General features: G+C 43.7%; 1 protein-coding gene across 1 annotated transcript in view; it reads right to left on the reverse strand.

The window, feature by feature from the left end:
• LOC146789243 (serum paraoxonase/arylesterase 2-like) overlaps positions 1–16,317 on the reverse strand; it is a 403,316-nt gene that overhangs the window by 185,651 nt on the left and 201,348 nt on the right. The window contains exon 3 of the mRNA XM_085630862.1: positions 1,455–1,510. Within this exon, the coding sequence (XP_085486988.1) occupies positions 1,455–1,510 (56 nt within the window). The remainder of the gene's footprint in view (positions 1–1,454; positions 1,511–16,317) is intronic.

Below are 16,317 nucleotides of genomic sequence, written 5' to 3' on the forward strand. Positions count from 1 at the left end.
CTACTCATTTTACATTTATTTTCACTTGCATTTTCGTTGTGTTCAACATTATTGTTGATTATTTATTATCACCACCATAATGCTCTAATGGTTTCAGGTGTTCAATGTTTTATCGTTCAAAATGTTTGAGCGTACCTTTATTCTCTTTTATTCCTATTTCGTGAATGATTGTTGTACATGTTCCTATTTTTCTAAAATGAATTCTCAAGCTTTAATGTTTGTTCTAATTTCAATTTTATGATTCATTTCGCAGTTCTGCTGTTCATGTTATAATGAAACTTTTCCTATTTATGTATTTCTGATAAAAGTACGTACGTTATTTACATTTACCGGTTTCTAAGGTTAATTGCGGACGTCAGCCCTCAGTTTTAGTGCACAAAACCTTTTTATGATTTTCAAGCGCTCTATGATTTTATTCTATTCGTATGCCAGTTTTCTACTTTGCGCAAAGGTGTTACTTCATGAAATTTCCTGGCAATTGAGGTTTTCTTCTAATTAAGTTTGTACTCCGTTGTTATTATTCTTAAGCTTCATTTATTCTTCTGTCAGGAGTACTTTTTCTTCCATTAATCTAGCTGTTATTTTTGCTGTTTCTGACGTTCGTTGGTTTTCATCTCCACTCCTGTCTGGCCAACAGTTGTGTTTTGGATGTAACTCTCAACTTTGCGTCGTCTTCTTATTTTTGTGGTCTTTTATCCTCTTTTCTGTGTGATTTCCTCTTCTTTTTTGTCATTTTTCAGGGAGAAGATGTGTTCTATCTCCTTCTATCTCATATATGTTCATATATGTTCCATTTCTTATCTCCTTCTTCATGTTCTTTCTTCTTCGCTTATCTTCTATTCTTCTAGTATCTTAGCGTACCTTCTATTCTCCAATTATATTTTTTCCCTTTTCCATCTTCTTAACACTGTTTTTCCTGCCTTGTATTTCTCCTTTCTCGTGATGTTCCCTATCATACTCTGTGTATTCTCTTTCTGATGCTATGTGTACGTTGTACATTTTAGTTGTTTTTATAAAAGGTATAAAAGGGGAAGATGTGTAGTGATTGCTACTCATACTGTCTTGCTCATCCTCTGCTGTCACCATGTGGAATGTTGATATTCATGATGACACATTAGAATGTTGGGTTCCTAGCTCTGTGAATTCAGTTGGGAGCTTAGGGCTGAGCTGTAAGGAGACAGCTCCTGGTGGGGTTTTTACTTCCATACTTCTAACATCTTGATACCTTGTACCATCTACCAAATAAATACTTATTCTTCAAGAACCTACGTGGACCTGAACCTCATTTACATCACTACAGTTAATTTGGTGCTTTAAGATATTTTCTTGGACTTTTCAACCGATGTAAAGAGTATTTTATGCAATATCAGCTCAACAGTTGGGTTGTAGACTCAATAGGCCATAGTTTTATTATCCCTGAAGAGCAACATGGGGAATATCAATATAATACTTACTGTACTAATGAAAGCCAATCCGTTAGGAAGAATGTCAATGTCTTCGGAGCCAGTCTCTGCAATTAAAATAAAATACAGGTATTGTATAAGCCTGGAGTAGCTATATTGGTTGAGCGAAACGAGAAGGCAATTTACAGCAACATTTTCAAATAAGTTTGCTAAAAGGAACAGGTTTTACAAGCGTTTCTGAAGAGGCTCTCATAATATGTTCCAATGATGTCAGAGTGAACCCAAGCAGGCTCAACCCTCCACAGAAGTGAGGAGAGGGGAGCAGCCATTCAAACTACTTTGAAAAAGTAGGAGCAAAAGAGGATATTTGTTAGATTTCCCTAAGGATCCTTTGAAAAATTATGGGTGTTAAGAGCATTTCAAATTCTTTGGTTATGTAAGTCGACTTGCTTTTTACTATGTATGTGGCATCTTAGTTCACTTCTGCCTTGCTCTTTCCACCCTGCCTCTTCCAAATACATTGGCTTTCATGAGTTGTGAGGGAGAATTGTCTTGGAAGGGAAGGGTTGCAGATGGCCACAGAAACCGGATCAATTTAAATGATGAAATGCATCCATAAAAGTCATGAAATGAGCATCAAAGCAGAAGTTGCCGAATGCCACCCAACAAATATTGCCAGAAACGAGATGTCCAAAGTTCAGTACAAATTTATTAGCTCTTGAATATTCGTTTTACATATATTAGAGACTTGCAGTTTTGAATCCTCAGGAATTCAATTTGCCATTTTTTCTAAAGTGCTCACAATTTTTCCCTCAAATACAGGTTCTATAAATATTTTTTTCCTAAATCACAAACTTCACATTTTCAAGAATGGCACATATAATGTTACCAAATATCAGTGCTTCAAAAAATTCCCCCAAACAAAAATCAGCTGCATGCTTTAACTAACTCTTGTTTATCGAAAATCTCCAATTTGTTTTCTAGTAAATACAAGATTGGATTTCAAAGATCTTTATCCAGTATTGCTGCACGCAAGAACAGATTCGGGTTCACATGCCCATCCATCCACTTTGCATACCAAGAATGAACACCATAGCTGAGGGTGAGTCAGCAAATATAAGAAATCCCTTACATTTGTCCGGGGTGGCACCCAGAAGTCAAGCATGGCAACTAATTACAATAAAAGATTACCATGAAACCACCTAGAAACCAGTGATGTACTGATTAACAGGGACACACTCAAACATGCATCTCACACACAGGAACAAAATACACATGCACAAGTCAATATAGTTTCACAAATATGAACACAAAACCTTGGCCTCTACGTTATCCACTTGCCTGGAAACTGGCAGTGGCTGGTGTTGGCTTGGCAGGGCGTCTCAGCTAAAGCTGCAGCCTGCAAGTCTCTATCCTGAGGCCTGAATTCTGCCACTTAGGAAGGCAGAGTACTTGTAAACAAGGAGAACCCGTTAGGTAAGAAGGACCTGGGGTATTTACTATTTTAAAAAACAAATGGTCCTTCTAAATCAATTTAGTATAGGAAAAATAAATATAGCCCAGAATCAGTACTATATTACTTAGAAATGTCCAGCCGGACATGTAAATTTAATGTTCAACGTAATGAATTGGCTATAGAGCAAAGCAAATAGAGTGGGACACAGTCCTCTGCCCTTCAACAGACAAAACATATAGAACATACAAAGAACAATCACTTTTGTAAACGTTTTTTCAGGCTAATCAACCAAGCTTTATGCCGATCGAGAGATGGGGGGCAAGCTATTTAGAAGGTAAACAGTCATGCACAACTTTTAACTCATGTGTTTAACATGCATGCTGTTGCAACAAGTCGACGACGTTTCGATCTATTACATAATATCTAGATCATCATCAGGACTAATGAATAACAAGCCTGAGAACGTGATGCATGTAAGAATATAGGAAGGAACGGGAGGGGAAAGAAGGAGAAAATTACAACCTTCGCAGAGACATAAGAACAGTGTGACTCAATTTGTAAACAGTGCACCAAGGTCAGAATATACAGGTTATATCAGAAGGAACTAGCAGTTCTAAACAAGTGAAAGAGCATTAAGGCAGTGTCCAATGAGTGCAAGCAACAACAACGTATCAAGAATAAGGTGGGGCCAGGAGTCAAAATTAACAATTAAATTACTGTGCAGTGACAGGATGCATTCTCAGCTAGAATAAAAGTGAGCCAGGTGAGGGATAGTGGGGAAAGTCACAAAGCGCGAAGTAGCGGAGACAGCGCGGTAGAATGGTTTGTGACAGGCAACTAGAAGGCTAAGTGAGTGCTGAGTAGAACGGCAAAGGGTTTACCGTGAGCGAGTGTGATGCTCGGTCTGTCCATGTGTGGACACGAAGGGATAGATTCCTGGAGGGATTCCACAGGAAAGCGTTGAAGGAGCATCCGGGGTATAGGACTTCTACGGAGGGAAGCATCCGGGATGAGGTGGGGATGGGAGGATGTAAGCACCAACCGCAAGAAGTAAAACTCACCAGTTAGTGCAGCCGACAGATTCCCGTCAAGAAGCTGATTAATGGCAATGGGCGCCAGTGCATATGAAACCGGTCTTCCGCGTAGGGTGAGGCAACTTGCCGATCACACGCATGGCCTGCGGTGTGGGGGGAGGGGGGAAGGGGGGTTTCCCTAAACCACTTTCTGCATTTGCTAAACAATAATTGTTTGGGTCTTCAATTTACACTCTCTTCTGATCAGTTCTCAATCCCCTTTCTTGAACTAACCATATACCATTCTAATGGTGAACTTTTTACCAAACTCTACAGAAAACCAACTGAACGCAACACATTGTTGAGATATGAGAGTAATCACCCCAGGGCTCTGCGGGACTCCCTACCCTATTCCCAATTCTTACGGATCCGACGTAATTGCTTCTCCAGGGAAGATTACTTCCTAGAGGCTTCGGTGCTTTCGGATAAACTCAAAGCCCGGGGTTATCCCAAGCTCCTGGTACGTAATGCCCAGAAACGAGCTTGGTACTGCCCAAGGGAAGTCCTTTTCTCACCCAAATCCAAAAGTGAGACAAAAAGGATAGTTTGCGTCACAACCTTCTCTGCAATTTCCAACCCCATCCGCAAGTCTATCCTAAAACATTAGCCTACACTTAATGTAGGAGCTCTGAACCTAGAAAGGCCATTGTTTGCTTTCAGAAAGAATTGCAACCTGGGAGACCACCTAGTACGAGCTGCAATTCCTAAAACAACACCCCCACTCACACTAGATGCACATTGGGGCCTTGCACCTTTGACAGGGCATGCGAAGTGTGGCAACTGCAATATGTGCGAATGTACAATGGTAGGGAAAACCTTTTCCTTTGACAATATTGTGATTAAATCTAATGGTTTTTCCAATTGTAATACATGCAACGTAATCTACTTGATCCAATGTCCCTGCCACAAGAACTACTTCGGGCAGACCACCCAGAAAATCAAAACTAGGATTGGACAACATCGTAGCAGGATCCGCTGCAACGTCCCTAATGCGCCTTTGGTTGAACATTTCAATTATGCTGGCCACAAGGACAACGAGATCAAGTGGACTGTACTAAAAATCATCAAACTGCCACCGAGAGGCGCAGACCTGGCACAGATCCTTAACAGAGAAGAGCTCAAGTTGATCATCCGCTTGGACACTATACGTAATGGCCTCAACAGGAATGAGGACTGGAGGACTTTCTTGCCCTTCTGCCTGAAATGTATTCGAATATTATCCTTAATTATAAATTGTTTCCAATTCCCTTAGGAGAACTCCGCTATGTCACTGATCCTCAGATTCACATCACTCCCTCCACTGACATAATTGGTTGCTACCTATTTCCCTCTTCTCACATTACAGCGTTCTTAGCACGCACCCGGCTTGCATGGCACACTGCCTCTGATCTCTTCTATCTCCATCAGTGCATAAATTGCGCATCATTGAGACCTTTCTCCTTTTAATCCTTCAAACTACCGCAACCTCACATATCTTTGCCCCTTCCATACATTCCCTCCACTGACCCAATATGGCCGCCAATCCTTCCCTCTTCCTGACGGTTGCACCCTTTTCACACACGTAACGCGCATGATCACGTGCCCCAACACCATCGCTTTAGACTCGTCACTCGCGAGCTCCCCACATCAGCGATCGTGCTCTTCATCCTCAAGGAAGGTAAGCTCTTGCTGTGCTCCCCTGTGCTGCCCCACCCCTTCAGCACAATTCCTTATCGTAACCTCCTTCCCTCCTTTCCCCCCCCCACACCGCAGGCCATGCTTGTGATCGGCAAGTTGCCTCACCCTACGCGGAAGACCGGTTTCATATGCACCGGCGCCCATTGCCATTAACCAGCTTCTTGACGGGAATCTGTCGGCTACACTAACTGGTGAGTTTTACTTCTCGCGGTTCGTGCTTACATCCTCCCATCCACTTCCCCACCTCACCCCGGACGCTCCTTCAACGCTTTCCTGTGGAATCCCTCCAGGAATCTATCCCTTTGTGTCCACGCATGGACAGACCGAGCATCACTCTCGCTCACGGTAAACCCTTCGCCATTCTACTCAGCACTCACTTAGCCTTCTAATTGCCTGTCACAAACCATTCTACCACGCTGTCTCCGCTACTTCGCGCTTTGTGGCTTCCCCCACTATCCCTCACCTGGCTCACTTATATTCTAGCTGAGAATGCATCCTGTCACTGCACAGTAATTTAATTGTTAATTTTTACTCCTGGCCCCACCTTATTCTTGATACGTTGTTGTTGCTTGCACTCATTGGACACTGCCTTAACCCCTTCAGTGCCCCGCCCTTTCCACGCCCTGTGCCGGGCGTTTCATTAGCGGGCAGGGTTCATGACGAGCTGGACTCGTCATGGGCACAGCGCAACCGCGGCCCATGACGAGTCCAGCTCGTCATGGGCACAGAAGGGGTTAATGTTCTTTCGCTTGTTTGGAACTGCTAGTTCCTTCTGATATAACCTGTATATTCTGACCTTGGTGCACTGTTTACACATTGAGTCACACTGTTCTTATGTCTCTGCAAAGGTTGTAATTTTCTCCTTCTTTCCCCTCCCATTCCTTCCTATATTCTTACAGGCATCACGTTCTCAGGCTTGTTATTCATTAGTCCTGATGATGATCTAGATATGTAATAGATCGAAACGTCGTTGACTTGTTGTAACAGCATGCATGTTAAACACATGAGTTAAAAGTTGTGCATGACTGTTTACCTTCTAAATAGCTTGCCCCCCATCTCTCGATCGGCGTAAAGCTTGGTTGTTTAGCCTGAAAAAACCTTTACAAATGTGATTGTTCTTTGTATGTTCTATATGTTTGTCTGTTGAAGGACACAGGACTGTGTCCCACTCTATTCGCTTTCCTCTATAGCCAATTCATTACGTTGAACATTAAATTTACATGTCCGGCTGGACATTTCTAAGTAATATAGTACTGATTCTGGGCTATATTTATTTTTCCTATACTAAATTGATTTCGAAGGACCATTTGTTTTTTGACTTAGGAAGGCAGAGCATAGACCGATGACAAGCTTGGGGTTGTTGTAAATCGAGAAACTGGTAAGCGTAGACAATGACTGTCCCAGGCAGCAACAACGGACAAGTTATATCTCACCCATGCTGCCACCTTCCTCCACACATTGCCTGGGACTGTGATCAGCAAATGAGAGGAGGATTCAATGTCTAAGCTCTAGCCATAGGAAGTTTCTTCCCGCTCTCTATTGCACATTGGAAAAACTTTAGGTTATGGCAGTCTATGTCTTTCCTCCAAGCTATCACACATTCATACTGCAGTCCTGCCAAGTATCACGCATCAGGCGCTAGACTAACGCATTTCAGTGTAGTGCTCCGCATCTCTGCACTGAAATGCTTTGTCACACATCTGCATAGGTGTCAGCTGTCAATGTAGCATGATTGGCACTGAGTTTGTGGCACGGCAGTTGGCAGAGCACTGCTTGTGGCTGCCTGCCCTGCTCCCGCTGAAGGCTAAGTTCGCGCCTGCCCTCCAGCTGACCTAAAGCACTGGCTGGCAGGTTCAGAGTTTTACAATATATCTTTATTAATAATTTCCGCTGCTCCACACGGCTCTGAGTGAAACAGCCTGACATCACAGCCAGAGACAGCTGGGGCCACTCTCACTTTGTTTGATACATTAACTCAAAGTGTGACAAGTAGCGCTGCAGGGAGTGGAAGCCTGGTGGCCTACTGGTTTGCAGGGGGTGGCGCAGTTTGGAAATCGTGCTGCTCAGCTTGAAGCTCTGCTGATTCTAGTGCTCGCAGTGGCCGAGGGCCTGCTGGGCCGCCAGCGCGTGGTGATTATATATTATTGCGGACATTCTCAATATTGCAGAGCGGAGCTCCTCTGGCCCCCTAGGGGGAGTGTGGCAGAAGTCGTCAGAGTCATTACTTAAAGTGTCACACTGACTGGTTGCAGCGTGGCCGCCTGCCAGGAGTAGGGACAAACAGGGCTCGCAGGCAGCCTGGACTAAGCTGGGCGCCATTGGAAACCAAATGGTGGTTCGTGGCCTGAGCCTGGCAGCCTGTTGCAAAGAGAGAGAGCAGCCGACTCCAGAATTTATCCAACCCCCCACATTTAAATAGTCCTGGAGCCGAGGGAGTCGGAGGGGGTGAGTGACCCGGGTTCCAGCAGCTGCCAGGACAAGGTCTGTGTGTTACTGGACGGCCGCGCCTGGGACTCACTGGACAGCCAGCCTGTAGGGCTACTATCACAGAAGTGGCTGGCAAACCCGAATTACAGTGGCCTGCGGTGGCTCGCAGCCTAATTGAGCTTGCAGCCACTGCATTGTAGAGAGACGCTGCCTTAGTAATTATTGGAGCCGTCATTACCACACTCCTTGGGACTCTGCGTGCCTCTAAGAGACCGGGGGCCTGACACAGTGACGGCTTGTGCATTGGGATTGGCTGTCTAGGGGCCGTGTCCCCACCAGCGGCAGCAGCACCGTGACTGTAGCATAGCAGACGGTCTCGCTGACCCCAGCTATGGTAGCGGGCCAATCGGAAGATGCCGCCTAACAATGCCAACGTCACTGTGGGCGGGGTCCATCAGAGTGGAAGGCTGAGCAGAGGTGAGCAAAGTCAATGGCGACTTCGTTTCATGTCCTGCTGCTGCAGCATAGAAGGAGCCGGTACAGTCCAAGGTTGGCAGATGAGTGATCCGCTTCACTTGGCATCGCGGCCAGAGGAGGCTGTTTCAGAATCCTTACCCTTTGCCGCATTTGTCAGGGAGCAGAACCGCATGATCTCTGGCAGTTGCCTTGGGTAATTCTTCTGTCTTGTTCCCACCTGGGGGAGACCAAGGTGGTTCCTCCCCGCCATCCTGGAGCGTGTGTGCGCCCTACCCCTACGCTGGTTGCCGGATTTATGGGGAGCATTTCTGATTCAGTGGACAGAACGGAAAGGAAGCCTCCAATGAGGTACTGGTCCGGTTGAGTCTGTTGGAAGCACCGGGCAAATTGGTGTTGGGGCTCAGGGCCCTGTGTTCTGGTATTTACTACCGTAGCAAGTGCTGGTAATAGGCGCACAGGCCTCCCTGCGGCCTGAGCAAGGTAGTAGAGTGATGTTGTGTTGCTCTACAAATTACGATCAGCATTGTAAGGCCTGCCGCTTTCCAATGGCCTAAATGTGCAGTATGCAGACATGTTTACTATCTTGATGAGGTGTTCTAAGATGTGCAATCCTTTCAGTAGTTACTGGTTACACGAACTGTGTTGTTAGGCCTAAGGTTTTCAGTGTGGTGTTTACTTATAAGTATTTATTGGGTGCACCAACTGGGTTATTTATGACAATTTCCCCGATTGGCAAAAGTGGTGTATGACTCTGTGATGTCATGGCAAGTGCCTAGTTATTTTAAGTGATTGTGATCTAATGTGTTTTATATAACCTGGTGTGCCTAGTGTGTCACTGGTGAGTGTGTGTGATGCACAAACGCTTTAAACATTGCCTCTGAGGAAAGCCTGACTGCTCTGCCAAGCTACCAAGGGGGTGAGCAGGGTTATCTTATGTGTGAAACTCCCTTGCCCTGACTAGAATGTCAGCAAAAATATATAATCACCACGCGCTGGCGGCCCAGGCGGCCCCCGGCCACTGCGAGCACTAGAATCAGCAGAGCTTCGAGCTGAGCAGCGCGGTTTCCAAACTGCGCCACCCACCACAAACTAGTCAGCCGCCAGGCTTCCACTCCCTTCAGCACCACTACTATTCCAAACATAAACATTGTCACGCTACACCTCTCAGATCAGGAATTACCACTGAAGCACATATCAGGGAATCACCAATGAAAGGGCAGCTTCACAGCAGTGAGAAACCAGGAAATGCCACCCAGTTAAGGCACATGTACACCTTTTACCTACACAGCACCCTACCCATAGGGTTAGCTAGGGCCTACCTTAGGCGTAACTTATATGCAGTAAAAGGGGAGTCGCAGACGTGGCAACCACTTGCCATGCCACTGCGGCAGTAAACCATGCACACAGGTCCTGCAGTGGCAGAGGCCTGAGACAAGTTTGAAAGGCTACTCTGGTGGGTGGTGCAAGCAGTGCTGCAAGCCCACTAGTAGCATTTAATTTACAGGCCCTGGGTATACGGATACCACTGTACAAGGGACTTACAGGAATTTTAAATATGTCAAGCAGGTGTAGACCAATCTTACCAAGTTTATAAGCGAGAGCACATGTACTTTAGCACTGATCAGCAGTGCCCAGAGTCCTAAAACCACCAACAGGTCAGCAAAAATACAGGAGGAAGGCAAAAAGTTCTGGGATGACCCTGTAAAAAGGGCCAAGCCCAACACAATAGAAGTTGCATTCAGCTAGCCATTAACTTATTCAAGCTCAGGCTGATGCCTAAAGTGGATAAGTACTTACAGCTCAAGATCATAGCTTGCCAGAGGGGCAGATACCCAACCCCATCAGACCACAAAAGAGACCGAGTAATTTTAGGTTCTTTCAGAACAGGCCAAATGGAGTGTAAAGCAATGTCACAGGAACGCAAAACGTTCTTGAGTAACAAACATCATACGGCGGTGGAAAGATCAGCACCTACAGAAAGAGTCACAGTTCAGAGGTTCAGATAATGCTCCCTTGAGCACTCACAAAATGTATGGAAAACTGCTTACCAGAACCCCAGAGGGGAGTGATAGATTCAAGCAATACAAAGATGGGAGGCAAAGAGAGCTAGAACATCTCCTGTAAACTTTAGAGGTCCTTCCAAAATGAGAAGGAAGTCGAAGGGAGACCCTTCAATGAAATGTGAGCACAGAGAAAGGCAACAAGCAACTCCAAGTAGTAAGGACCTGTACTCCCACAGCTCGATCTGACCTGTATTAACCTTAGCCATGACCGTTTTGTACAGGTAATATTCTGTGAACTTGGAACATACTCCAAACATTTTTGAAGGAGGCTTGTTGTCCATTAGGCAAAGAGTACACTACCTGAAATATCCAACTACCATCATACTTCTAGCTGCCCAAAACCTATGGTATGGCTGCCGTAGACAGCAGTTAATAATGGGTTGATACCATCTCCAAAGGGGGAAATGAGAGGATGGAGAACCATGGGTACAGAAGTACACACCAAAGTCACAGGACAGAGGCCCTGAAAGTGGAAAACAGTGAAAGAAATTCAACAGAAGGTGAGGGGAATGAACAAAGGAACAGAGAATAATTATATAACGACCAGATGAGTTTTAACACATACATTCAAAAAGATACTAAATATAGCCAGAATGCATTAAAGAAGAAGGAAGAAGAAAAAGAAGAGGAAGAAGATGAATAATCATTATAATGATAATAATAATAATAATAATAATAAGGATAAGGATAAGGATAATAATATTAATAATAATGATAATACTGATAACGATAATAATACACAGCGGTGTAGCTGCAACCTCATTACTCAGCAAGGAGACTTTAAAAACAAAATGGATGAATCAATGGGAAGGAAAGTTCTGATAATTTATTCCAAAATGATTCATAAGATTTGTCAATGTAAACAGCCTGGGGAAATGTGCTATAAGCCTGGAATGATAACTCGATGTTGACAGAAGCCAAAAAAGACACCAAGGCTGCTTTAGCATCAGTCAACAGAACTGATAGCCAGAGCAGGGGAGTCGCGTACACCCCACCTTAGCAGCTACAGCAGTGGTGGGGTTCTTGAAGTGGCTCTTCCATCTGCAGCTCTGCAGACAGAAGCTCATCATTAAAGCTGGAATACAGCATCAATAGAAGAACAAGTAGGAGCAAAGGAAACCGACACTGGGTCAACAGAACGTGGAAAGAAAGAAGGAATATTGGAAGGGAGGGTGAAAAGAAGGAAGTATGGATAAAAGAGTAGGTGGATGCTTAAATCTGCGGATGAAGAATGGGTGATAGGTGGATTGACAGAAGGAAGAAAGGTAAATGAAATAAATGGGTGGATGGATGAGTGAGTGAGTGAATGGATAGGCGGATGGATAGGTGAAAGGATGGATGGTTAGGTGGAGGAACAGGTAAAAGAATGGCAGAGTACCGGGATGGGTGAATGAGTGGGTGAAAAGAGGAGTAGATGAGTGCGTGGATGATGGATGGATGAATGAAAGAGTGGATGGATGGCAGAGGGGATGGATAGCAGAGTTGACAAATGGATGGCAGAGGAAATGGGTGGATGGCAATTGAATGGCTGGATGAATGGCGGAGTGAATGAATGGCAACATGTATGAATGGATGATTGTATAGCAGAGTGAATAAAATGATAAATGAATGGTTGGATGGATGGCAGAGTGGATGGATGGCAGACTGAAGAGATGGATGGCAAGATGGATGGATGGATGGCAGAGTGCATTGATGCATGGCTTGTTGGATAGCAGAGTGGATTAATCTATGGCTGGATAGCAGAGTGAATGACTGATGGGTGAATGGAAGAATGGATAGATGGCAGAATGGATGGATGGCAGAATGGATGGATGGCAGAATGGATGGATGGATAAATGGATAGACAGCAGTTTGGATGGATGGAAGAGTGGATAGATGGATGACAAAGTGGGTAGATTGATGGATGAATGGCAGAGTGGACGGTTGGATGGCAGTGGATAAATTGTAATGGATGGCGGAGTGAATGAATAGATGGATGGCAGAGTGAATGGATAGAAGGATGGATGCAGACTTTAGAGATGGATGGATGGCAGAGTGTCTAGATGAATGGATGGATAGCAGGGTGGATGGATGGGTAGCAGAATGGATAGATGGCAAAGTGTATGGTTGGCAGAGTGGCTGTATTCATTGGTATCAGACTGGATAAACAGAAGGTATAGTGAGTGTATGGATGAAGGGTAGATGGGTAGCAGAAAGAATGGAAGGATGGAATGGGAAAAGACTGAATGACAGATGAAAGAATGAATGGATGAATGGATGGATGACAGAATGTAATGGTGAAATAGTGGATATCAGCAGGTGAATGGAAGGGTAAATAATCAATTGATAGATGCATGGATGAAAGAGACAAGGAAGCTGTTCTAGGTAGAGTTCGGCTCACTTCCTTTGCTTGCTTGAAGGCATCAGAGCTTTAGTTCAAAATGGGGGCTATTTTTGTTTTCTGGCTACTTCCTTGACAAGAATGGTAAAAGACGTTGTAGTCCTGACAAACATGGTATGTTCAATAGTAACATGCAAGCACGAAGACCGCAAGACACAAAACATGGCAAATACTAACAAAATGTAATAGATGGAGCAATTAAATTCTGTCATTCAAATGAATCCAATAAGCTTAGTCCTAAGGTGCATATCTACAACTAACTTGTTTAGGGCGTTACACCCACTGATAGATATATTTGTTAGTTGGGGGTTGAGTGCACGGTCAAATTTGATTATTTATTCAACGAATACTACAAATAGCGTTTTTACAAAAAATGCTCTACGTAGCAGCAACTTTCATGAAGCAAAGGAGGAGAAAAACATTTTGATAGATAATGTGGATAGTGATACTGTGCTTGGTGAGTGCTGTTGAAAAACAATGCACACATTAAAATATACTACATTATGAATAATTACATGGGCCAATGCGATAATAAGAAAACATATGGAATCATTATGAAAATGTAGTGAATCTTTCCTTCTTGCGTAAGGAGCTGTATTTTTAAATCAGTTTCGACAGAGGAGGGAGAGGAGATGGAGCTCTAGTCAGAGAGGAGCTAGGTCAATTAATGAGGCCCAAGCAGGTTAAAAAACACTAAAGTTTGAAATTGCACAAGGATGTTGTGGTTTGCTGAGCAAAGATTGTGGAGAGTATGTGTGAGAAAAGGTTCTCAGCTAGATAGTTAGGAGATAGTCCATTCATCATTTTGAGGACTGAAACATTTAGTTTCTACAGAATTCTATCTATTTTTGGCCGATTGCTATCCATCCTGGTGCTGATAGTGTAGGTTTGTGATGTGTCTGGGAGGTCATAAGAGTTCTAGTGGCAAAATCCAATGTCTTCCCTGGTGGGAAAAATGAATATCTGGGGAGACCAACTAGGAGACTGTTGTAGTATTCCAGCTAGCTGATAACTGGTGCAGAGATTTGTGTTTTAACATTATGGAAAATGATAGTAGGGTGAATCTTACAGACTTGGAGTAGTTGGTATTTAGCACCATCTGATATAAAGATATACAGGACCAAATGTCACGCGAAGGGACATAAAATTCCAGTTTGTCCTGCAAAATTATGGGTCCAAGTTTGTATAAAGTTCTGTGAGCATAGCATAGTAGTTTGAACTTGGCTCTTTGCCCCATAGGCAGCCAGTGAAGTTCTTTCAAGCAAGCTGAAGCCGAACTATACTTTTCTTGTTATGAACCAGTTTGGCTGCTGCGTTCTGAATGACTTGTAGACGGGAAAATAAATAGTCGGCAATAACAACATAAAGCGCATTCCCATAGTCCAGATTGCTGGGCAGTAGGGCCTGAGTGATAGTTATCCTCCAGTTTGAAGGATTCACTTAAGAAGTCTCCTGAGCAGTGTTAGCACGGCAATAATATTTACCACACTGTACTCGAACTTGGTCTTGCATGTTTAGTGCATTGTCTACCAGGAATCCCAAATATTTTACAATGCGTTTAGGCACGGGAGTGGTGCCCAATAGTTCGGGCCACCATGTTAAGACTAGGTGTGCACTGCCAAACAGCAGTATCTCAGCATTTAACTTCGAGCAGTCTGACATCCAATCAGCGGTTTCTGAGAGGCAGTTGCTCAAGTTATTTTTGGTGTTCTCATATTTTTCCTCAAACGCAATCAACAACTGAATATTATTAGCATAGGACCAGATATTGAAAGCCCATTTCCTACCGATCGTGTCTATGGGGGAGAAGTAAACATTAAAAAGTGTTGGGCTAAGGAAGGCTCCCTGCGCAACACCACACTTAATCGTTTTAGTGTTGGAGTAAAAGGAGCCCATTTGTACTGTTTGGATTCTGTTCAGCAGAAAAGAGTTGAACCATTGAAGAGTTTTAAAATTAAGCCCTGTTTCATATAGGAGGTCGTGTGAAACAGTATTGAATGCCGCTGACCAGTCCAGAAGGATCAGGGCAGCAGCTTTACCCTGGTCTAACAAAAGTATGATGTTGTCTAGAATGGCTAGCAGAGTAGCCTCGGTACTGTTCGAGGCCCTAAAGCCTGTCTGTGAGAGGTCGGGAAGCTCATTAGTCTCAAAGTAGTCAATTAATTGTCGATAGATCAATCTCTCCAAAACTTTGGACAGGTAGGAAGTTGGGAGATTGGGCTGTAGTTTTTTGGATTGGTGACATCCATGCTGGCTTTTTTACCTGAGGATATACAATTGCGTGTTTCCAGGACTCTGGAAACACGGCTGTATCTACTGAATGATTAAAAATTTGAGTGACATAAGGGCAGAGAACTGTTAAAAGACAAGAAAATATGAAATGTGGACAGGGGTCGAGCAAATATCCCGATTTAACCTTAGCAACTTGTTCTTCTGAATAAAGGACAACATGTCAAGATGTGAGATCAAGCAACAGGATGGGGTTCCAGGGCTTCCCAGTCAGTGTCTACTAGGGTGGAATGTTTGTTAAATGTAGAGTAAATTTGGGTTATTTTGTCAGAGAAAAAGTTACTAACTTTCTCACAGTGATCTGCTGAGGGGGGGGGGGGGGGGGGGGGGGGTCATGGTTTGAGACCTAACCACTGGTCTGCACAGTTCCTTCACTATTTTGAATAGTTCTTTGTTTGAAGTGCTATTTGCTTAGAATATTTTTATGAGGTTTTTAAGGGCTGCATGATAATTCTTAAGCTCTGCTCAGTAGGATAGTTTGTCATTCATATCTTTGATCGTTCTCCATTTATGTTCTAATGATTTACATTTTCTTTTTTGGAGTCTAAAGTTAGGCGAGTACCACTTTTCTTAAGGTGATTTCCTTGTTGGTTTATTTACTATGTTAGGAGCGCATAAGTCCAGTGTAAAAGTTAGAGCTGAGTTTAAAGTATCAACCATTGTCAGGGCTGAAAGTATTCCCAAGGAAGCCTGGTCTCTTAGTGGAAAGTGAGAAGCAAACATTTCTGAGGTAATACGATTCCAGGGTCTCTTTACCCCTTTCGATGGAGTACTCAAGCTAATTTTATTGGTCAGCAGAATGCAGGAAAAGTTTATTAGAGAATGATCAGTCCAGATAAGGGGCTTAATTTCTGCGTTCTTCATAGAATCGATATTGGAAGATAAAAGGTCGAGAGTATGTCAGGCAACATAGGAGGGTCTATTAACCCATTGTTTAAGCTGTAAAATCTGCATATCTTCTTTTAGTTGTTTGCCCATGGAATCATTCCTGTCTTCGTAGTGGATGTTAAAATCACCTATAATCAAAGAGTGATTTCGTTTCCGGCAGGTGGGAAAAAGTTGAGCTAGTAGA

This window comes from Triturus cristatus, chromosome 10 (genome assembly GCF_964204655.1).
Source record: "Triturus cristatus chromosome 10, aTriCri1.1, whole genome shotgun sequence".
NCBI classification, from domain to species: Eukaryota; Metazoa; Chordata; class Amphibia; order Caudata; family Salamandridae; genus Triturus; species Triturus cristatus.